Below are 23,373 nucleotides of genomic sequence, written 5' to 3'. Positions count from 1 at the left end.
ACAGATATCTCCCTGAGAGAGAGAGAGGGGACTGCGAGACACCAGTCAGTGTACAGATATCTCCCTGAGGGAGAGAGGGGACTGAGAGACACCAGTCAGTGTACAGATATCTCCCTGAGGGAGAGAGGGGGGGGGACTGAGAGACACCAGTCAGTGTACAGATATCTCCCTGAGGGAGAGAGAGGGGGGACTGAGAGACACCAGTCAGTGTGCAGATATCTCCCTGAGTGAGAGAGAGAGGGGAATGAGAGACACCAGGCAGTGTACAGATATCTCCCTGAGGGAGAGAGAGGGGACTGAGAGACACCAGTCAGTGTACAGATATCTCCCTGAGGGAGAGAGAGGGGGGACTCAGAGCCACCAGTCAGTGTACAGATATCTCCCTGAGGGACAGAGAGGACTGAGAGACACCAGTCAGTGTACAGATATCTCCCTGAGGGAGAGAGGGGGGGGGAACTGAGAGCCACCAGTCAGTGTGCAGAGAGAGAGTGGGGTCTGAGATGAGCTGTCAATACCTTACTCGTAACCCCTCCCCCAGTGAGACGAGCTTGCGATCCAAGATGACAGACATGTGATGAGATATTGAAAGATTTTATTTAATAATAAATTTTAAATCCTCTTTAATAAACTTACTTTTCTCTAAAAAAAATAATGAAAATGCTCAGGCAGGACCGGCTCCGAGAGCTCACATGCACCAATCAGGTTCAACCATGACCGTGTCGGTCACCGACAGTGGCACTGGGACACGGTGGTTACCAAGTGTGGCACCAGAGCCTGATGGTTTACCGAGAGTGGCACCGGGGCCCAGCGGTGACCGAGAATGTCACCGGGGTACGGTGGTTACTGAGTGTGACCACTGGGGCCCTGCCATAACCGAGAGTGGGACCAGGGCCTAGTGGTTACCGAGTGTGACTACTGGGACCTTGCGGTAACCAAGAGTGGGACCAGGGTCCGGTGGTTACCGTGAGTGGCACTGGGGCCTGGTGGTTACCAAGAGTTGCACCAGGGCCTGGTGGTTACCAAGAGTGGCACTGGGGCCTGGTGGTAACTGAGAGTGGCACCAGGGCCTGGTGGTAACTGAGTGGCACTGGGACCTGGTGGTTACCGAGATTGGCACTGGGGCCTGGTGGTTACCAAGAGTGACACCGGGGCCTGGTGGTAACTGAGAGTGGCACTGGGACCTGGTGGTTACCAAGAGTGGCCCTGGGACCTGGTGGTTACCAAGAATGGCACTGGGGCCTGGTGGTTACCAAGAGTTGCACTGGGGCCTGGTGGTTATCGAGAGTGGCACTGGGACCTGGCATTAATTGAGAGTGGCACTGGGACCTGGCGGTAACCGAGGCGTCTGACCAACATGCCCGGCCAACAGGTATCACACTTCAGAAAATGTCACGGAGACACCCTGAGGAAGGACCCCTCATGAGCGGTATCTTCAGCAGAATCCCACCCTGTCCTGTCAGATCAACCCTCCACCGCTGTCACCCCTTTTCTCTCCCCCCTCTCCAAAAGAAAACACAGAACCTCTGACCGGCCGATGAGAGAGGGATGGGCGGAGGTTAGCCCAGGATTCCGGGGGACAGAAACCCAATACTCTGGGACATTAAATGGTAGGTGTGGAGGGAGTGGGGCCTAGCACATGATTGTAAAGTAATCATGAGGTTTATTTTGTTTTGCCTTGTTCTCTCACACAAAATGGCTGCTCGGCCCAGTGGAGGGAGGCAGAGGCTGAACTGGAAGACCCCCTGTGGGTCAGTCCTTCAAGAGAACAGATTCAGTTGCCAAGTTACCCCCCCCCCCCCCTACCAACCCCTCTCCACCCTGGTTCCTGCTTTGACACCCCTCTCCCCCACCACACACACCCCCATCGCCAGGCCTAGCTCAGTGGGGTGGCCACTTTGCTCCATATCTCTGTGTCCAAGTCGATCAGGCTCTCGGCCTGGGCTGGAGCGGAGGCCTGGGGCCTGCCCGAGGAGGCCCAGGGGCTCAGTGCGGAGAGCGGGCAGCTCGAGAAACCAGCTCTCTCCGCTGCGGCGCTGAAGGGGTCAGAGGCAGGCGACGGGAACGGGCAGAGGCTGGGGGTTGCCACGGCGACGGCAAAGGGGTTGTAAGGCCCCGGGGGACAGAGCCGCGGAGACGGGGCCGGGGCCGGGTGGGCGAACGGGTTGGTCAGGCGGGGGGTTGCCAGGGGTGGCTGGAACGGGTCAGGGATCGCCATCGCTGCCGCTGCCTCAGGCTCAGGAGGGAGGCCGCTCGCCGTCCGGTCTGGCTCGCATGAACCGGCCGACACAAAGCTCCAGGGGTCGATCCTGGCCCGGGCCCGGGATGGTCTAGGCCGGGGCAAGGCGCTGGTCTTGGCGTGTTCGGCCCGCGGCCAAGGCTTCCGATGGGGATGATCTGAGGGAAAGCCGACACTTTCCTGGTTCACCACAGGGGCGCAGGTGAATGCATTTCCTGAAAAGGAACCGAGAGAGAGAGAGAGAACGAGAGATGTTAGGAATCAGGGAACCGGAGGCCTGTCCCAGTACCTCTCCTCCCCGCCCCTGACACCGCGAGGCCTGCTCCTCGGCTTCAGCCTCCCAGCCTGCCGCCCGACTCACTCAAGGCCCGAAGACCTCAGTTTTGAAAGCACTCAGTGACTCCAAGCCACCCACTCCTCTCTCTGGGGCAGAGAATTCCAAACATTCCCAGGCCTCTCCGGTGAACCAATTCCTCCAAGGCCCGAAACGTCGATTCTCCTGCTCCTTGGATGCTGCCTGACCTGCTGCGCTTTTCCAGCAACACATTTTTCAGCTCTGATCTCCAGCATCTGCAGTCCTCACTTTCTCCTAGAAGGTCAATTCTGCCTCAGCCCACTCCCAGGCCTCAACTTCCTCCTCAACCCACTCCCAAAGTGGCTGACTCCTCATTCTGAGACTGTTTCCCACTCACTTCCCTCCCTCTCCAGCCCACACTGCTGGCTCCGGACACTCCAGCCCAGGGTTTGGGGGGGTGGCCTCACAGTGTCCGCCCTCTTAGGGCTTCGACCGGATTGGCTCTCCTTCCTGTAAAGCCGCACCCTCATCAGGGAGCAGACCCCTCCCATTGAAGAGCGTAGGTAATGGACCCGGTGCCTTTAGCTACTCCCTCACCTTTGCTCTTGGCGCAGCAGCCCTCGGTAGCCCGTCCCACGTCCCCGTGTTTCCTCTCTCGTCGGGGGGTGACGGGAGGTCCCGGCAGCAGCTCTCCAGCACCCCCCGGGGTGACACGGGGGAGTGTCTCGGCAGGGTTCCCGGTAGCGGGGGTCGGCGGGGGGCCGGGGAAGCAGATGAGGTCCCCGGCCTGGTCTCTGCTGTGGTCGTCATCATTGTCCTTGCGCGCCTTCTTGCGGTGCGTGACTTGCGGCGAGCTCTGGGCGCTGCGGGCACCGGCCGGCCTCTCAGCTTCCGGCAGACGCAGCCTCTCCAGGTCCCGGCCCAGTGCCACCGAGGCCAGCATGGCAGCGCTACCCACCAGTGCCCGGCACGTGCTCTTCAGCCCCCGCCGCCATTGCCCGGGCTCCTCCACATCGTCAGTACTGGCCTCCCTGCTCCCGTCGTCTCTGGCCTGAGGTAGGTTTTCAGCAGAGCTGGCGTCGGTGGCCAGCAGGTCCCCATTCCTGGCGTGGTCCCCTGCGGTTTCACCAAGGGGAGAGGACATCAATGCCAGCTTTACCAAAGAACAGAAGGGGATGGGCTCAAAGTAGGGGGTAGCTACTCCTGCCCTCACGTGAGAATCATCTGGATGAGGGTTTCAAAGGCCGAGCCTCCCTGCAGGACGGAAGCGGGCTATTCGGCCCATCAAGGCTACACCGATTCTCCAGACAGCATCCCACCCAGACTCACCCCATCCCTGTAACCCTGCCTTTCCCATGGTTAACCACCTAAACAGCACATCCCTGAACACAACAGGGCAATTTCCCATGGCCAATCCACCCTAACCTGCACATCCCTGGGCACTATGGGACAATTTAGCACGGCCAATCCACCCTAACCTGCACATCCCTGGGCACTATGGGACAATTTAGCACGGCCAATCCACCCTAACCTGCACATCCCTGGGCATTATGGGACAATTTAGCACGGCCAATCCACCCTAACCTACACATCCCTGGACACTATGGGACAATTTAGCATGGCCAATCCACCCTAACCTGCACATCTTTGGACTGTGGGAGGAAACCGGAGCACCCAGAGGAAACCCACGCAGACACAGGGAGAATGTGCAAACTCCACACAGACAGTTGCCTGAGGGTGGGAGCGAACCCAGGTCCCTGACGCTGTTAAGCAGCAGTGCTAACCACTGAGCTACCTTACCTCCCCTCATATAGGCCAAGTTCAGGGAAACCGCATTAGTGTCATTTGGTGTTTATTTATCAGCACAGGCGTAGCAGGACTGTTTCTGCTCTTTCAAACTGAGAGGAAAACTCCCTCAACATTATCTCCATCAAACACTCTGAGGACAAGGGGCAGTGTAGGGTTAGATACAGAGTAAAGCTCCCTCGACACTGTCTGCATCAAACACAGGTCCAGGACAGGGAAAGCACAGGGTTAGATACAGAGTAAAGCTCCCTTTACTCTTGTAAAGAGAAAGTTAAAAAAAAAATGAAACAGTCCCTATTGGGACACTGTGTGAAATAACATAAATTAGCCGTCGAACAGAAACTTGTGCAAAAAAATGGAAACTTGCTAAATTAAAGCAGTATTGGCCACGCTGATGTTGGATTCCAGCTCCCTGTGTTTCTAAAGGTTTGGACTGTTCCTGTGTGCACTGCACACTACTGAGTGCAGACCTAACTGTGTGTGAGAGAGAGAGAGACAGACACTCAGGTACAATGGCTCCATCTGGAACCCAATGCTGCAGCCTGTTTCTCGGCTGTCAGTCACTATGATTAAAGATTGACTCAAACAACAAAACATTAACCCCTCTCACGTTTAATATCAACACACCACTGACTTCTCATACAGTCAAAGAGATGTCCAGCACGGAAACAGACCCTTCGGTCCAACCCGACCAGATATCCCAACCCAATCCAGTCCCACCTGCCAGCACCCGGCCCATATCCCTCTAAATCCTTCCTATTCATATACCCACCCAGATGCCTTTTAAATTGTACCAGCCTCCCCCACTTCCTCTGGCAGCTCATTCCACACACGTACCACCCTCCGTGTGAACAAATTGCCCCTTAGGTCTCTTTTATATCTTTCCCCTCTCACCCTAAACTTATGCCCCTCTAGTTCTGGACTCCCCAATCCTGGAGAAAAAAAAACGTGTCTATTCACCCTATCCATGTCCCCCATGATTTTATAAACCTCTATAAGGCCAGCCCTCAGTCTCCGACACTCCAGGGAAAAACAGCCCCAGCCTGTTCAGCCTCTCCCTGTAGCTCAAACTCTCCAACCCTGGGAACATCCTTGTAAATCATTTCTGCACCCTTTCAAGTCTCACAACATTTTTCCTAAAGCAGGGAGACCAGAATTGCACGCATTACTCCAAAAACGGCCTCACCGATATCCCGTACAGCCACAACATGACTTCCCAACACCTATACTCAATGCACTTACCAATAAAGGTCCTCTCTCTCTCTCTCTCTCTCCCGAAAGCCATCAACCCAAAACTGGACCAAATCGCTGCTGCCCTCGTCCCTGAACCTTGACTATTCTTGGCTACACTTCAGGTGACCCCCCTCAGTTTTGTTCACACCCCATTTCCTCCCTGACCCACAGCCTTTTGGATGGGGGAGCCCCTGCACTAAGACACAGAGACCCCTGAAGCTCTGGGGAGGGGAGCCTGTTCCTTTACTAAGCTCCTGGTGGAGCCTCCCAGGATTTCTGTTGCCCAGGGAGACGGGGACTCGCGAGGCTTGGACACAGCCGATTGGGGGGCGCGGGGGTGAAGGAGGGAGCGACGCAAGCGAGCGCCCCCTGGCCCAGAGAGGGTGCGGACGGCGTAAACCTACCGGAGATAGTGTCCGTGATCAAGATGGCCAAGGAGTGAGCTGGCCCTTCATCCGCCGTCTCGGCGCTCCACGTATCCGGGCGGGAACACGGCCTGTGGATCAGAAACTCCTGGTTAGGCCCGAACCCCACAACCGAACTTGCTGCCGGCAAGGCCGTATCCAAGCCTGCTGCCTGAAACAAGGGTCCGAGGGGACTGTTATTGCTGTTTCAAACTGAGAGTAAAGCTCCCTCTACACTGTCCCCCATCAAACACTCCCCAGGACAGGGACAGCACGGGGTTAGATACAGAGTAAAGCTGCCTCTGCACTGTCCCCCATCAAACACTCCCCAGGACAGGGACAGCATGGGGTTAGATACAGAGTAAAGCTCCCTCTACACTGTCCCCCCATCAAACACTCCCCAGGACAGGGACAGCACGGGGTTAGATACAGAGTAAAGCTCCCTCTACACTGTCCCCCCATCAAACACTCCCCAGGACAGGGACAGCACGGGGTCAGATACAGAGTAAAGCTCCCTCTACACTGTCCCCCCATCAAACACTCCCCAGGACAGGGACAGCACGGGGTTAGATACAGAGTAAAGCTCCTTCTACACTGTCCCCCATCAAACACTCCCCAGGACAGGGACAGCACGGGGTTAGATACAGAGTAAAGCTCCCTCTACAGTCCCCAGAACAGGGACAGCCTGAGGTTCGATGGGAATAATGGGTCCTAGCTTTGCACTGATGTAATAACCACATTGTCAAGCCACATTACCAGCAGATTCCAGCGTGTCGTTGACTTTCACTGAATGTTCCTCTCTCCTCACCCTTCAGGGTCTCCTCCTGCAGTTTTACTATTTAATTCCCAACATTCCCAATCGTCCACCCACACAAAATTCCCACCTTCCGTCCGGTGTGGCTTCCCAGGGTTTGGTCAAGTGGTTTCCCCAGATGCATCCTGGTCTCCTTTCGCCTTTCCCACAGTCTTCCCCATCGGAATTTTCTGAGCTCCAGACGGGATTGCGGTTCCACGCCCCGTTGAGCTGATTGGGAATCACTGCAGGAGGACAAAGGGAAAGGGGAAGATTAAGAGTGGAATGAGAGAGTGAGATTCCTGGGGTGGGGAGTGAAAGTTGTGCATGTGAAAGAAGGCTCTAAAGGAATGGGAGACGCAGGAGGGAGTGTGACAGAGCAGTAGGCAGAGAGAGAGCGTGTGTGGGAGTGGAGGAGAGGCAGAGCGAGTGAGAGAGTAGGGGAGAGACAGAGTGAGTGAGAGAGTGGAGGAGAGACAGAGTGAGTGTGAGAGTGGAGGAGAGACAGTGAGTGTGAGAGTGGAGGAGAGACAGTGAGTGTGAGAGTGGAGGAGAGAGTGAGGGTGAGAGTGGGGGAGAGACAGAGCGAGTGAGAGAGTAGGGGAGAGACAGAGTGAGTGTGAGAGTGGGGGAGAGAGAGTGAGTGTGAGAGTGGGGGAGAGACAGAGTGAGTGTGAGAGTGGAGGAGAGAGTGAGGGTGAGAGTGGGGGAGAGACAGAGTGAGGGTGAGAGTGGGGGAGAGACAGAGCGAGTGAGAGAGTAGGGGAGAGACAGAGTGAGTGAGAGAGTTGGGGAGAGACAGAGTGAGTGAGAGAGTGAAGGAGAGACAGAGTGAGTGAGAGAGTGGGGGAGAGACAGAGTGAGTGTGAGAGTGAAGGAGAGACAGAGTGAGTGTGAGAGTGAAGGAGAGACAGAGTGAGTGAGAGAGTGGAGGAGGGACAGAGTGAGTGAGAGAGTGGGGGAGAGACAGAGTGAGAGAGAGAGTGGAGGAGAGACAGAGTGAGTGTGAGAGTTGGGGAGAGACAGAGTGAGTGAGAGAGTGAAGGAGAGACAGAGTGAGTGAGAGAGTGGGGGAGAGACAGAGTGAGAGAGAGAGTGGAGGAGAGACAGAGTGAGTGTGAGAGTTGGGGAGAGACAGAGTGAGTGAGAGAGTGAAGGAGAGACAGAGTGAGTGAGAGAGTGGAGGAGGGACAGAGTGAGTGAGAGAGTGGAGGAGGGACAGAGTGAGTGAGAGTGGGGGAGAGACAGTGAGTGTGAGAGTGGGGGAGAGACAGAGTGAGTGAGAGAGTGGGGGAGAGACAGAGTGAGTGTGAGAGTGGGGGAGAGACAGAGTGAGTGTGAGAGTGGAGGAGAGACAGTGAGTGTGAGAGTGGGGGAGAGACAGTGAGTGTGAGAGTGGAGGAGAGACAGAGTTAGTGAGAGAGTGGGGGAGAGAGAGAGTGAGTGTGAGAGTGGAGGAGAGACAGAGTGAGTGAGAGAGTGGAGGAGAGAGAGAGTGAGTGTGAGAGTGGGGGAGAGACAGAGTGAGTGAGAGAGTGGGGGAGAGACAGAGTGAGTGTGAGAGTGGGGGAGAGACAGTGAGTGTGAGAGTGGGGGAGAGAGTGAGTGTGAGAGTGGAGGAGAGACAGAGTGAGTGTGAGAGTGGAGGGGAGAGACAGAGTGAGTGAGAGAGTGGGGGAGAGACAGTGAGTGTGAGAGTGGGGGGGAGAGACAGTGAGTGTGAGAGTGGGGGGGAGACAGAGTGAGTGAGAGAGTGGAGGAGGGACAGAGTGAGTGAGAGAGTGGAGGAGGGACAGAGTGAGTGAGAGTGGGGGAGAGACAGTGAGTGTGAGAGTGGGGGAGAGACAGAGTGAGTGTGAGAGTTGGGGAGAGACAGAGTGAGTGAGAGAGTGAAGGAGAGACAGAGTGAGTGAGAGAGTGGGGGAGAGACAGAGTGAGAGAGAGAGTGGAGGAGAGACAGAGTGAGTGTGAGAGTTGGGGAGAGACAGAGTGAGTGAGAGAGTGAAGGAGAGACAGAGTGAGTGAGAGAGTGGAGGAGGGACAGAGTGAGTGAGAGAGTGGAGGAGGGACAGAGTGAGTGAGAGTGGGGGAGAGACAGTGAGTGTGAGAGTGGGGGAGAGACAGTGAGTGTGAGAGTGGAGGAGAGACAGAGTGAGTGTGAGAGTGGAGGAGAGACAGTGAGTGTGAGAGTGGGGGAGAGACAGTGAGTGTGAGAGTGGGGGGGGAGAGAGAGTGAGTGTGAGAGTGGAGGAGAGACAGAGTGAGTGAGAGAGTGGGGGAGAGACAGAGTGAGTGTGAGAGTGGGGGAGAGACAGAGTGAGTGAGAGAGTGGGGGAGAGACAGAGTGAGTGTGAGAGTGGGGGAGAGAGTGAGGGTGAGAGTGGGGGAGAGACAGAGTGAGTGTGAGAGTGGAGGAGAGAGAGAGTGAGTGTGAGAGTGGAGGAGAGAGAGAGTGAGTGTGAGAGTGGAGGAGAGAGAGAGTGAGTGTGAGAGTGGAGGGGAGAGACAGAGTGAGTGTGAGAGTGGGGGAGAGACAGAGTGAGTGTGAGAGTGGAGGAGAGAGAGAGTGAGTGTGAGAGTGGGGGGGAGAGACAGAGTGAGTGTGAGAGTGGAGGAGAGAGAGAGTGAGTGTGAGAGTGGGGGGGAGAGACAGAGTGAGTGTGAGAGTGGGGGGGAGAGAGAGAGTGAGTGTGAGAGTGGAGGAGAGAGAGAGTGAGTGAGAGAGTGGAGGAGAGAGAGAGTGGGTGTGAGAGTGGGGGGGAGAGAGAGTGAGTGTGAGAGTGGGGGAGAGGGTGTGCCGTTAATCTGCTCCTAACCCTGGGATTCGTTGCCTGTGTGACTTACACTGAATCGCTCTGAGCCGTGGTACGAAGGATGTGATGTTTGGCGAGCTGGAGTCTACTTGGAGGAAGTCCTTCTTCTTGGTGAGGATTGGAGAGGCCTGCACTGTGAGCTTGTGTTGGAAATCTGTTTGGGAGTAATGACCAGACCATCGGTTAAGGTCCACGCACCTCCCACAGAGGGCTACATATTAAACCATCTGTTTAACCAAGAGGCATGTATACAGGGACCCCTGACCTCAATCAGGGTGTATCTCTGTCCAACGCATCAGACTACACCAAGAACCGACCTACCTTTGTAAGGTGGATTGATTAATAGGCAATTTGCAAAAACGGCCAAGTGTACAATTTGGCACTGATCAATTGGATGGTGCCCACGGTTTGGCACTGAGTGATACTCCCAGTCTGGCACTGACCAATAACCGCGGTTTGGCACTGAGTGATACTCCCGGTTTGGCACTGAGTGATACTCCCAGTTTAGCACTGACTGATACCCACAGTTTGGCACTGACCGTTACCTGCTGTTTGGCACTGACCGATAATTCCCCGGTTTGACATGACTGGCACTCCCGGTTTGGCAGTGACCAATGTCTGCGGTTCAGCACTGACCGACTCTCACGGGTTTGCATTGACTGATACCCCCCAGTTTGGCACTGACCGATAATCACGGTTTGCACACAGACCAATACCCCTGGTTTGGCACTGACCGATACCCTTGGTTTGGCACTGACCAAGACTCTTGGTTTGGCACTGACCGATACCCCAGGCTTGGCACTGACCAAGACTCTTGGTCTGGCACTGACCGATACCTCTGGTTTGGCACTGACTGATAGTTCCGGTTTGGCACTGACCGATAGTCCTGGTTTGGCACTGACCAAGACTATCAGTATGTTACTAACCGACACTCCTGGTTTGGCATTGACCAATACCCCTGATTTGGCATTGACCGATGCCCCTGGTTTGGCACTGACCAATAACCCCTGGTTTGGCACTGACCGATACCCCTGGTTTGGCACTGACTGATATCCCCTGGTTTGGCACTGACTGATAACCCCTGGTTTGGTGCTGACCGATACCCCTAGTTTGACACTGATGATATCCCCTGGTTTGGCACTGACCAATACCCCTGGTTTGGCACTGACCGATATCCCCTGGTTTGGCGCTGATCAGTACCCCTGGTTTGGCACTGACCGATACACCTGGTTTGGCACTGACCGATACACCTGGTTTGGCGCTGACCGATATCCCCTGGTTTGGCGATGACCAATACCCCTGGTTTGGCACTGACCGATACACCTGGTTTGGCATTGATCAATACCCCTGGTTTGGTGCTGACCAATACCCCTGCTTTGGCGCTGACCGATATCCCCTGGTTTGTCGCTGACCGATATCCCCTGGTTTGGCACTGACCAATACACCTGGTTTGGTGCCAACCAATACCCCTGGTTTGGCGCTGACCGATACCCTAGTTTGTCACTGACCGATACACCTGGTTTGGCGCTGACCGATACCCCTGGTTTGTCGCTGACCAATATCCCCTGGTTTGGCACTGACCGATACCCCTGGTTTGGCACTGACCAATACCCCTGGTTTGGCGCTGACCGAGATACCCTGGTTTGGCACTGACTGATATCCCCTGGTTTGGCGCTGACCGATATACCCTGGTTTGGCACTGACTGATATCGCCTGGTTTGGCACTGACCGATACCCCTGGTTTGGCACTGACCGATACCCCTGGTTTGGCGCTGACCGAGATACCCTGGTTTGGCACTGACTGATATCCCCTGGTTTGGCGCTGACCGATATACCCTGGTTTGGCACTGACTGATATCGCCTGGTTTGGCACTGACCGATATCCCCTGGGTACGCACTGACCAATACCACTGGTTTGGCACTGACCAATACCCCTGGTTTGGCACTGACTGATATCCCCTGGTTAGGTATTGACCGATATACCCTGGTTTGGCACTGACTGATAACACCTGGTTTGGCACTAACCGATACCCCTGGTTTGGCAGTGACTGATATCCCCTGATTTAGCGCTGACCAATATCCCCTGGTTTGGCGCTGATCAATACCCCTGGTTTGGTGCTGACCAATACCCCCGGTTTGGCACTGACCGATACACCTGGTTTGGCGCTGACTTAAACCCCTGGTTTGGCGCTGACCAATATCCCCTGGTTTGGCACTGATCAATACCCCAGGTTTGGCGCTGACTGATACCCCTGGTGTGTCGCTGATCGATATCCCCTGGTTTGGCACTGACCGATACCCCTGGTTTGGCACTGACCGATACACCTGGTTTGGCGCTGACCAATACCCCTGGTTTGGCGCTGACCGATATCCTCTGGTTTGGCGCTGATCGATACCCCTGGTTTGGCACTGACCGATACACCTGGCTTGGCGCTGACCGAGATCCCCTGATTTGGCACTGACCGATACCCCTGGTTTAGCACTGACCGATACCCCCTGGTTTGGCACTGACTGATACCCCTAGTTTGGCACTGACTGATACCCCTGGTTTGGCACTGACCGATACACCCTGGTTTGGCACTGACTGATAATCCCTGGTTTGGCACTGACCGATACCCCCGGTTTGGCACTGACTGATACCCCTGGTTTGGCACTGACCGATACCCCTGTTTTGGCACTGACCAAATCCCCCTGGTTTGGCACTGACCAATACCCCTGGTTTGGTGCAGACCAATACCCCTGGTTTGGCACTGACCAATACCCCTGGTTTGGTGCTGGCCAATACCCCTGGTTTGGCACTGACCAATACCCCTGGTTTGGCGCTGGCCAATACCCCTGGTTTGGCGCTGGCCAATACCCCTGGTTTGGCACTGACCAATACCCCTGGTTTGGCGCTGACCGATACACCTGGTTTGGCACTGACCGATACCCCTGGTTTGGCACTGACTGATATGCCCTGGTATGGCACTGACTGATCAGCCCTGGTTTGGCACTGACCAATACCCCTGGTTTGGCACTGACCGATACCCCTGGTTTGGCACTGACTGATAAGCCCTGGTTTGGCACTGACCAATACCCCTGGTTTGGCACTGACCAATACCCCTGGTTTGGCACTGACTGATAAGCCCTGGTTTGGCACTGACCAATACCCCTGGTTTGGCACTGACCAATACCCCTGGTTTGGCGCTGACCAATACACCTGGTTTGGCACTGACCGATAAGCCCTGGTTTGGCACTGACCAATACCCCTGGTTTGGCATTGACCGATACCCCTGGTTTGGCACTGACCAATACCCCTGGTTTGGCACTGACCAGTACCCCTGGTTTGGCACTGACCAGTACCCCTGGTTTGGCACTGACCAATACCCCTGGTTTGGTGCTGCCCGATACACCTGGTTTGGCACTGACCGATAAGCCCTGGTTTGGCACTGACCAATACCCCTGGTTTGGCACTGACCGATACCCCTGGTTTGGCACTGACCGATACCCCTGGTTTGGCACTGGCCAATACCCCTGGTTTGGCAGTGACCAATACCCCTGGTTTGGCACTGGCCAATACCCCTGGTTTGGCACTGACCGATACCCCTGGTTTGGCACTGACCGATACCCCTGGTTTGGCACTGGCCAATACCCCTGGTTTGGCACTGGCCAATACCCCTGGTTTGGCACTGACCAATACCCCTGGTTTGGCACTGACCGATACCCCTGGTTTGGCACTGACTGATAAGCCCTGGTTTGGCACTGACCAATACCCCTGGTTTGGCGCTGACCGATATGCACTGGTTTGGCACTGACCAATACCCCTGGTTTGGCGCTGACCGATACCCCTGGTTTGGCACTGACCAATACCCCTGGTTTGGCACTGACCGATACCCCTGGTTTGGCGCTGACCGATACCCCTGGTTTGGCACTGACCAATACCCCTGGTTTGGCACTGACCAATACCCCTGGTTTGGCGCTGACCGATACCCCTGGTTTGGCACTGACCAATACCCCTGGTTTGGCACTGACCAATACCCCTGGTTTGGCACTGACTGATAAGCCCTGGTTTGGCACTGACCAATACCCCTGGTTTGGCATTGACCGATACCCCTGGTTTGGCACTGACCAATACCCCTGGTTTGGTGCTGACCGATACACCTGGTTTGGCACTGACCGATAAGCCCTGGTTTGGCACTGACCAATACCCCTGGTTTGGCACTGACCGATACCCCTGGTTTGGCACTGACCGATACCCCTGGATTGGCACTGGCCAATACCCCTGGTTTGGCAGTGACCAATACCCCTGGTTTGGCACTGGCCAATACCCCTGGTTTGGCACTGACCGATACCCCTGGTTTGGCACTGACCGATACCCCTGGTTTGGCACTGAACAATACCCCTGGTTTGGCACTGGCCAATACCCCTGGTTTGGCACTGACCAATACCCCTGGTTTGGCACTGACCGATACCCTTGGTTTGGCACTGACCGATAAGCCCTGGTTTGGCACTGACCAATACCCCTGGTTTGGCACTGACCGATACCCTTGGTTTGGCACTGACCGATAAGCCCTGGTTTGGCACTGACCAATACCCCTGGTTTGGCGCTGACCGATATGCCCTGGTTTGGCACTGACCAATACCCCTGGTTTGGCGCTGACCGATACTCCTGGTTTGGCACTGACCAATACCCCTGGTTTGGCACTGACCAATACCCCTGGTTTGGCGCTGACCGATACCCCTGGTTTGGCACTGACCGATAAGCCCTGGTTTGGCACTGACCAATACCCCTGGTTTGGCGCTGACCGATATGCCCTGGTTTGGCACTGACCAATACCCCTGGTTTGGCGCTGACCGATACTCCTGGTTTGGCACTGACCAATACCCCTGGTTTGGCACTGACCAATACCCCTGGTTTGGCGCTGACCGATACCCCTGGTTTGGCACTGACCAATACCCCTGGTTTGGCACTGACCAATACCCCTGGTTTGGCACTGACTGATAAGCCCTGGTTTGGCACTGACCAATACCCCTGGTTTGGCATTGACCGATACCCCTGGTTTGGCACTGACCAATACCCCTGGTTTGGTGCTGACCGATACACCTGGTTTGGCACTGACCGATAAGTCCTGGTTTGGCACTGACCAATACCCCTGGTTTGGCACTGACCGATACCCCTGGTTTGGCACTGACCGATACCCCTGGATTGGCACTGGCCAATACCCCTGGTTTGGCAGTGACCAATACCCCTGGTTTGGCACTGGCCAATACCCCTGGTTTGGCACTGACCGATACCCCTGGTTTGGCACTGACCGATACCCCTGGTTTGGCACTGAACAATACCCCTGGTTTGGCACTGGCCAATACCCCTGGTTTGGCACTGACCAATACCCCTGGTTTGGCACTGACCGATACCCTTGGTTTGGCACTGACCGATAAGCCCTGGTTTGGCACTGACCAATACCCCTGGTTTGGCACTGACCGATACCCTTGGTTTGGCACTGACCGATAAGCCCTGGTTTGGCACTGACCAATACCCCTGGTTTGGCGCTGACCGATATGCCCTGGTTTGGCACTGACCAATACCCCTGGTTTGGCGCTGACCGATACTCCTGGTTTGGCACTGACCAATACCCCTGGTTTGGCACTGACCAATACCCCTGGTTTGGCGCTGACCGATACCCCTGGTTTGGCACTGACCAATACCCCTGGTTTGGCACTGACCAATACCCCTGGTTTGGCGCTGACCGATACCCCTGGTTTGGCACTGACCGATACCCCTGGTTTGGCACTGACCGATACCCCTGGTTTGGCACTGACTGATAAGCCCTGGTTTGGCACTGACCAATACCCCTGGTTTGGCACTGACCGATACCCTTGGTTTGGCACTGACCGATAAGCCCTGGTTTGGCACTGACCAATACCCCTGGTTTGGCACTGACCAATACCCCTGGTTTGGCGCTGACCGATATGCCCTGGTTTGGCACTGACCAACACTCCTGGTTTGGCGCTGACCGATACCCCTGGTTTGGCACTGACCAATACCCCTGGTTTGGCACTGACCGATACCCCTGGTTTGGCACTGACCAATACCCCTGGTTTGGCACTGACCAATACCCCTGGTTTGGCACTGACCGATACCCCTGGTTTGGCGCTGCCTGCTGCCCAGACTGCGGTACTAACCGATCGGCCGGCTGATGCAATGGCCGTCTTTCACCTTCAGCTTGTTCTTCTTGAAGGTGCCTTTGCGTTTCTTGACGTTCGGTTTCTCGGTGTTCATCTGGTAGATGAGGAGGCTGAGCTCCCGCTCAAAGACATCCCTTTCCCACTGCAACAGGGCATGCTCCCGCTGCCGCAGGGATTCCTCGTGTGACTTCTGCTGGAGAGCCGCCCTCTTCAACTCCTCCTCCTTGCAAAGCAGCTCCTGAAACATCAAACAGAGTCGGGGGCTGGTGGGTGGAGTCGGGCTAGCGGTCGGCGGTTTCGGCTACACTAACCCTATTGCCATCTAACCTCGACGGCGACCCACGTCCCCCAAGCCCCCGATCCTCCGATCTTAAACCTCCCGGCAGAGGCTCCCAATCCCTCTGGGATGCAGCGGGGATATTCGACACCAGGGTGAATCACAGAACGACAAAGCGCAATCCCACAGGACGCCAGGGGTGCCGCCTACAACCTGCTTCCTGCAAATCACAATCTCCCCACGTACCCTTGCCCCCCCCACCCCCTCACTCCCCCCCCTACCCCCTCACTCCCCTCCCCACCCCCTCATTCCCCTCCCAAATCCCTCACTCCCCCACCCAGACCCCTTGCTCCCCTCCACCCCGTCACTCCCCCATCCAGACCCCTCACTCCCCCCTCACTCCCACAGCCCACACACTACCCCCACCCCCTCACTCCCCTCCCCCTCATTCCCCTCCCAGCCCCCTCACTCCCCTCCCCACCCCCTCACTCCCCCAGCCTCCTCACTCCCTTGCCCAGCCCCCTCACTCCCCCAAACCCTTCACTCTTCCCCAGCCCCCTCACACCCCACCCCAGCCCCCCCACTCCCTTATCCAGACCCCTCACTCCCCTCCCCCTCATTCCCCTCCCAGCCCCCTCACTCCCCTCCCCACCCCCTCACTCCCCCAGCCCCCTCACTCCCCCAAACCCTTCACTCTTCCCCAGCCCCCTCACACCCCACCCCAGCCCCCCCACTCCCTTATCCAGACCCCTCACTCCCCCCCACCCCCTCACTCCCACAGCCCACTCACTCCCCCACTCCCTCACTCCCCTCCCCAGCCCCCCCCACACCTCCTCACTCTTTCCCAGCCCCCTCACTCCCCCAACCCCTTCACTCTTTCCCAGCCCCCTCACTCCCCTATCCAGACCCCTCGCTCCCCCCCACCCCCACACTCCCACAGCCCACTCATTCCCCCACACCCTCAGTCCCCTCCCCAGCCCCCCCACACCCCCCCTCCTCACTCCCCCACCCCGTCACTCTTCCCCAGCCCCCTCACTCCACTCCCCACCCCCTCACTCCCCCAGCCCATTCATTCCTCCTACACCCTCACTCCCCTCTCCAGCCCCCCCCACCTCCCCCCACCTCCTCGCTCTTCCCCAGCCCCCTCATTCCCCTCCCCACCCCCCACTCTCCACCCAACCCCCTCACTCCCCTCCCCAGCCCCTCACCCCACCATCCCCTCACTCTTCCCCAGACCCCTCTCTCCCCCCACTCCCTCACTCTTCCCCAGCCCCCTCACTCTCCCCAGCCCTCATTCTCCCCCACCCCTTCACTCCCCTCCCCTGGCCCCTCACTCCCCCCAACCCTCACTCCCCCAGCCCCCTCACTCCCCCCACCCCTCACTCCCCCAGCCCCCTCACTCCCTCCCAGCCCCCTCGCTCTCCCCCACCTGCCTTGCTCTCTCCCACCCCCTCGCTCCCCCACAACTCCTCACTTGCCCCCACCCCCTCACTCTCCCCCACACACTCGCTCCCCCCACCCCCTCACTCTCCCTAGCCCCCTCGCTCTCCCCCACACACTTGCTCCCCCCACACCCCTCACTCCCCTCCACCCCCTCACTTTCCCCCACTACCTCACTCTCCCCCACCACCTCACTCCTCCCCACCCCCTCACTCTCCCACACCCCCTCACTCTCCCACACCCCCTCACTCTCCCCAGCCCCCTCTCTCCCCCCCCACCCCCTCACTCTCGCCCACCCCCTCACTCTCCCCAGCCCCCTCACTCTCCCCCACCCCCTCACTCCCTTCCACCCCCTCACTGTCCCCCACCACCTCACTCCTCCCCACCCCCTCACTCTCCCACACCCTCTCACTCTCCCCCACCCCTTCACTCTCCCCAGCCCCCTCAATCTCCCCCACCCCCTCGCTCCCCCCCACCCCCTCGCTCCCCCCCACCCTCACTCTCCCCCAATCCCTCACTCCCCACCACCCCCTCACTCTCCACCCAGCCCCTCACTCCCCTCCCCACCCCCTCAATCTCCCCCACTCCCTCGCTCTCCCCCACCCCCTCGCTCCCCCCACACCTTCACTCTCCCCCAACCCCTCACTCTCCCAGCCCCCTCACTCCCCCCCACCCCTCACTCTCCCCCCACCCCTCGCTCCCCCATCCCCTCACTCTCCACCACCCCCTTACTCCCTTCCCCACTCGTCTTGCTCCCCCCCCCACCTTCACTCCCTCTCCCTTGAAGCCCATACCTTCTCCTTGGCCCTCAGCTCGTTGAACATGCTCTGGATCTCCAGCTTCCAGTCATCCTGCATGGAGTGGAAGGAATCCCTGAGGGATATCCAGTAGCACCTGCTCCTCAATGGCCATCAGCTGCTCCAGGATCGAGGGTAAACTGAGGCCGGCGATGAGGGTCCTGGTCCCAGCAATCTGTGGGGAAGGGGAGAGGGAGAGAGAGAGACAGAGACAGAGACGGAGATAGAGAGAGACGGAGATAGAGAGAGAGAGAGAGAGATAGAGAGAGACAGAGATAGAGAGACAGAGACAGAGACGGAGATAGAGAGATGGAGAGAGAGAGCGAAAGAGAGAGAGAGAGAGACAGAGATAGAGAGAGAGAGAGAGAGATAGAGAGAGACAGAGATAGAGAGAGAGAGAGAGACAGAGATAGACAGAGAGATGGAGAGAGAGAGCGAAAGAGAGAGAGAGAGAGAGACAGAGATAGAGAGAGAGAGAGAGATAGAGAGAGACAGAGATAGAGAGACAGATGGAGAGAGAGAGCGAAAGAGAGAGAGACAGAGAGAGAGAGAGAGACAGAGATAGAGAGAGACAGAGAGAGAGACAGATGGAGAGACAGCGAAAGAGCGAGAGAGAGGCAGAGATAGAGAGAGAGAGAGACAGAGAGAGAGACAGAGAGAGACAGAGACAGAGACAGAGATAGAGAGAGAGAGAGAGAGACAGAGACAGAGACAGAGAGAGAGAGACAGAGATAGAGAGAGAGACAGATGGAGAGAGAGAGCGAAAGAGAGAGAGAGAGAGAGGCAGAGATAGAGAGAGAGAGAGATAGAGAGAGACAGAGATAGAGAGACAGATGGAGAGAGAGAGCGAAAGAGAGAGAGACAGAGAGAGAGAGAGACAGAGATAGAGAGAGAGAGAGAGAGAGAGACAGAGATACAGAGACAGATGGAGAGAGAGAGCGAAAGAGAGAGAGAGACAGAGAGAGAGACAGAGATAGAGAGAGAGAGAGAGAGAGACAGAGATAGAGAGAGAGAGAGAGAGACAGAGATAGAGAGAGACAGAGATAGAGAGACAGATGGAGAGAGAGAGCGAAAGAGAGAGAGAGAGAGACAGAGATAGAGAGAGACAGATGGAGAGAGAGCGAAAGAGAGAGAGAGAGAGAGATAGAGAGAGACAGAGATAGAGAGAGATGGAGAGAGAGAGCGAAAGAGAGAGAGAGAGAGATAGAGAGACAGAGATAGAGAGAGACAGAGATAGAGAGAGATGGAGAGAGAGAGCGAAAGAGAGAGAGAGAGAGAGACAGAGATAGAGAGAGACAGAGATAGAGAGAGAGAGACAGAGATAGAGAGAGAGAGAGAGATAGAGATAGAGAAAGAGAGAGATAGAGAGAGACAGAGATAGAGAGACAGATGGAGAGAGAGAGTGAAAGAGAGAGAGAGAGAGACAGAGATAGAGAGAGACAGAGATAGAGAGAGAGACAGAGAGAGACAGAGATAGAGATAGAGAGAGACAGATGGAGAGGGAGAGCGCGAAAGAGAGAGAGGGAGAGACAGAGATGGAGAGAGAGAGAGAGGGAGAGAGAGAGAAGCAGAGAGAAAGAAAGATACAGACAGAGAGAGAGAAACAGAGAGAGCAAGAGAGAGAGAGAGAGAGACAGAGATAGAGAGAGAGAGAGAAAGAGAGGCAGCGACAGAGAGACAGAGATGGAGAGAAAGAGAGGCAAAGAGAAAGAAAGATACAGACAAAGAAAGAGACAGAAAGAGAGCGAGAGAGAGACAGAGACAGAGACAGAAAGATAGAGAGATCGAGAGAGAGAGACCAAGAGAGACAGAGACCAAGACAGACAGAGACCGAGGGAGAGAGAGAGAGAGACCAAGAGGGAGAGAGAGACAGAGAGAGACAGAGAGAGAGAGAGACCGAGGGAGAGAGAGACATAGGGGGGAGAGAGAGAGAGAGACAGAGAAAGAAACAGAGAGAGAAGGTGAGTTCTTGTTGGATCTGCGATATCGAAACCGAAAAGACAGCAAGCCTTCCCAGACACCCGCGGCCAAGACCAAATGTTTTGTGATGCTGTGGGGCATGGGACAGCTGACATACGCACAGCAAGATCCCACCAAACAGCACTTCAATAACGAGCCAGATAATTCTTTTCTGGAGGTAATAACAATGACTGCAGATGCTGGAAACCAAATTCTGGATTAGTGGTGCTGGAAGAGCACAGCAGTTCAGGCAGCATCCAACGAGCAGCGAAATCGACGTTTCGGGCAAAAGCCTTTTGCCCGAAACGTCGATTTCGCTGCTCGTTGGATGCTGCCTGAACTGCTGTGCTCTTCCAGCACCACTAATCCAGTAATTCTTTACTGGAGTTGATTTATTTCCAGCATTGAGGGAATAAATCCAGAGTGTCGGAGGCTGAGGGGTGAATGTATGGAGGTTTATAAAACCATGAGGGGGCACGGATGGGATAAATAGACAAGGTCTTTTCCCTGGGGTTGGGGAGTCCAGAACTAGAGGGGCATAGGTTTAGGGTGAGAGGGGGAAGATATAAAAGGGACCTGAGGGGCAACATTTTCACCCAGAGGGTGGTACGTGTGTGGAATGAGCTGCCAGAGGAAGTGGTGGAGGCTGGTACAATTGCAACATTTACAAGGCACCTGGATGGGGACATGAATAGGAAGGGTTTGGAGGGATATGGGTCAAACGCTGGCAAATGGGACTGGATTAGGTTGGGATGTGTGGTCGGCATGGACAGGTTGGACCGAAGGGTTTGTTTCCGTGCTGTCCATCACTATGTATAACCACTCCCCCATCCCGAAAACAAATAAAATGGCGGCCCCAGGGGCACGAAGCAGGCGTTAACGTCTGAAAGTGGCTCTTCTGACAGCGCGGGTATTCCCTCGGCCCAGGGAGTGTCAGCTCTGATGAGTGTGTCTGAAGCCCAGAACTCCCGCCATTCACAGACAATAGGGTCAGACACAGAGCCACATGGAATGCCAACCAGGATCGAAAGAACACAGAGACCTGACCAATGGTCAGATTTCGAGTGGGTCTTAAAGATGGAGAGAGGGAGAGAGAGAGAGTGCGAGAGGTTTAAGGAGGGAATCCCGGGGCTCAGGGCTCCAGGCAGCTGATGGGATGGCCCGCAGTGGTGGAGCAACGGGAATCAGTGTTAGGGAGGGGGGTGTAGGGGCTGGAGGGGATTCCAGAGATAGGGAGGGGGGGTGTAGGGGTTGGAGGGAGGTTACAGAGATAGGGAGGGGGGTATGGGCTGGAGGGGGTGTAGGGGCAGGAGGGAGTGACAGAGATAAGGAGGGGGTGTAGGGGCTGGAGGGGGTTACAGAGATAGGGAGGGGGGTGTAGGGGCTGGAGGGGGTTACAGAGATAGGGAGGGGGGTGTAGGGGCTGGAGGGGATTCCAGAGATAGGGAGGGGGGTGTAGGGGTTGGAGGGAGGTTACAGAGATAGGGAGGGGGGTATGGGCTGGAGGGGGTGTAGGGGCTGGAGGGGGTTACAGAGATAGGGAGGGGGGTGTAGGGGCTGGAGGGGGTTACAGAGATAGGGAGGGGGGTGTAGGGGCTGGAGGGGATTCCAGAGATAGGGAGGGGGGTGTAGGGGCTGGAGGGGGTTACAGAGATAGGGAGGGGGGTGTAGGGGTTGGAGGGGATTCCAGAGATAGGGAGGGGGGTGTAGGGGTTGGAGGGGATTCCAGAGATAGGGAGGGGGGTATGGGCTGGAGGGGGTATAGGGGCTGGAGGGAGTGACAGAGATAGGGAGGGGGTGTAGGGGCTAGTGGGTGACAGAGATAGGGAAGTGGTTTAGGGGCTGGAGGGGGTTACAGAGATAGGGAGGGTGTGTAGGGGCTGGAAGGGGTTACAGAGATAGGGAGGGGGTGTACGGGCTGGAGGGGGTTACAGAGATAGGGAGGGGGTGTAGGGGGCGGAGGGGGTTACAGAGATAGGGAGGGGATGTAGGGGCTGGAGGGTGTTACAGAGATAGGGAAGGGGTGTAGGGGCTGGAGGGTGTTACAGAGATAGGGAGGGGGTGTAGGGGCTGGAGGGAGATACAGAGATAGGGAGGGGGTGTAGGGGCTGGAGGGGGTGACAGAGATAGGGAGGGGGTGTAGGGGCTGGAGGGGGTGACAGAGATAGGGAGTGGGTGTAGCGGCTGGAGGAGGTGACAGAGATAGGGAGGGGGTGTAGGGGCCGGAGGGGGTTACAGAGATAGGGAGGGGGTGTAGGGGCTAGTGGGTGACAGAGATAGGGAAGTGGTTTAGGGGCTGGAGGGGGTTACAGAGATAGGGAGGGTGTGTAGGGGCTGGAAGGGGTTACAGAGATAGGGAGGGGGTGTACGGGCTGGAGGGGGTTACAGAGATAGGGAGGGGGTGTAGGGGGCGGAGGGGGTTACAGAGATAGGGAGGGGATGTAGGGGCTGGAGGGTGTTACAGAGATAGGGAAGGGGTGTAGGGGCTGGAGGGTGTTACAGAGATAGGGAGGGGGTGTAGGGGCTGGAGGGAGATACAGAGATAGGGAGGGGGTGTAGGGGCTGGAGGGGGTGACAGAGATAGGGAGGGGGTGTAGGGGCTGGAGGGGGTGACAGAGATAGGGAGTGGGTGTAGCGGCTGGAGGAGGTGACAGAGATAGGGAGGGGGTGTAGGGGCCGGAGGGGGTTACAGAGATAGGGAGGGGGGTAGGGGTTGGAGGGGGGTTACAGAGATAGGGAGGGGGGGTAGGGGTTGAGGGGGGTTACAGAGATAGGGAGGGGGTTTAGGGGCTGGAGGGGGTTACAGAGATAGGGAGGGGGTGTAGGGGCTGGAGGGGGTTACAGAGATAGGGAGGGGGTGTAGGGGCCGGAGGGGGTGACAGAGATAGGGAGGGGGTGTAGGGGCTAGAGGGGGTGACAGAGATAGGGAGGGGGTGTAGGGGCTGGAGGGGGTTACAGAGATAGGGAGGGGGTGTAGGGGCTGGAGGGGGTGACAGAGATAGGGAGGGGGAGTAGGGGCTGGAGGGGGTTACAGAGATAGGGAGGGGATGTAGGGGCTGGAGGGGATTACAGAGATAGGGAGGGGGTGTAGGGGCTGGAGGGGGTGACAGAGATAGGGAGGGGGAGTAGGGGCTGGAGGGGGTTACAGAGATAGG

At 56.7% G+C, this 23,373-nt stretch overlaps 1 protein-coding gene across 1 annotated transcript in view; it reads right to left on the bottom strand.

Annotated features, from left to right (window-relative positions):
* Positions 1–1,822: 1,822 nt before the first annotated feature.
* The window catches only part of LOC140457068 (mitogen-activated protein kinase kinase kinase 11), a 67,686-nt gene continuing 46,135 nt past the window's right edge, over positions 1,823–23,373 (bottom strand). The window contains 9 exon segments of the mRNA XM_072551034.1: positions 1,823–2,451; positions 3,129–3,647; positions 5,975–6,066; positions 6,859–7,012; positions 9,612–9,734; positions 15,743–15,983; positions 18,257–18,334; positions 18,336–18,392; positions 18,394–18,434. Of these exon segments, the coding sequence (XP_072407135.1) occupies positions 1,874–2,451; positions 3,129–3,647; positions 5,975–6,066; positions 6,859–7,012; positions 9,612–9,734; positions 15,743–15,983; positions 18,257–18,334; positions 18,336–18,392; positions 18,394–18,434 (1,883 nt within the window). The 3' untranslated portion in view covers positions 1,823–1,873.

This window comes from Chiloscyllium punctatum, chromosome 31 (assembly GCF_047496795.1).
Source record: "Chiloscyllium punctatum isolate Juve2018m chromosome 31, sChiPun1.3, whole genome shotgun sequence".
NCBI lineage: Eukaryota > Metazoa > Chordata > Chondrichthyes > Orectolobiformes > Hemiscylliidae > Chiloscyllium > Chiloscyllium punctatum.
This window is presented reverse-complemented; position numbering and strand designations above follow the sequence as displayed.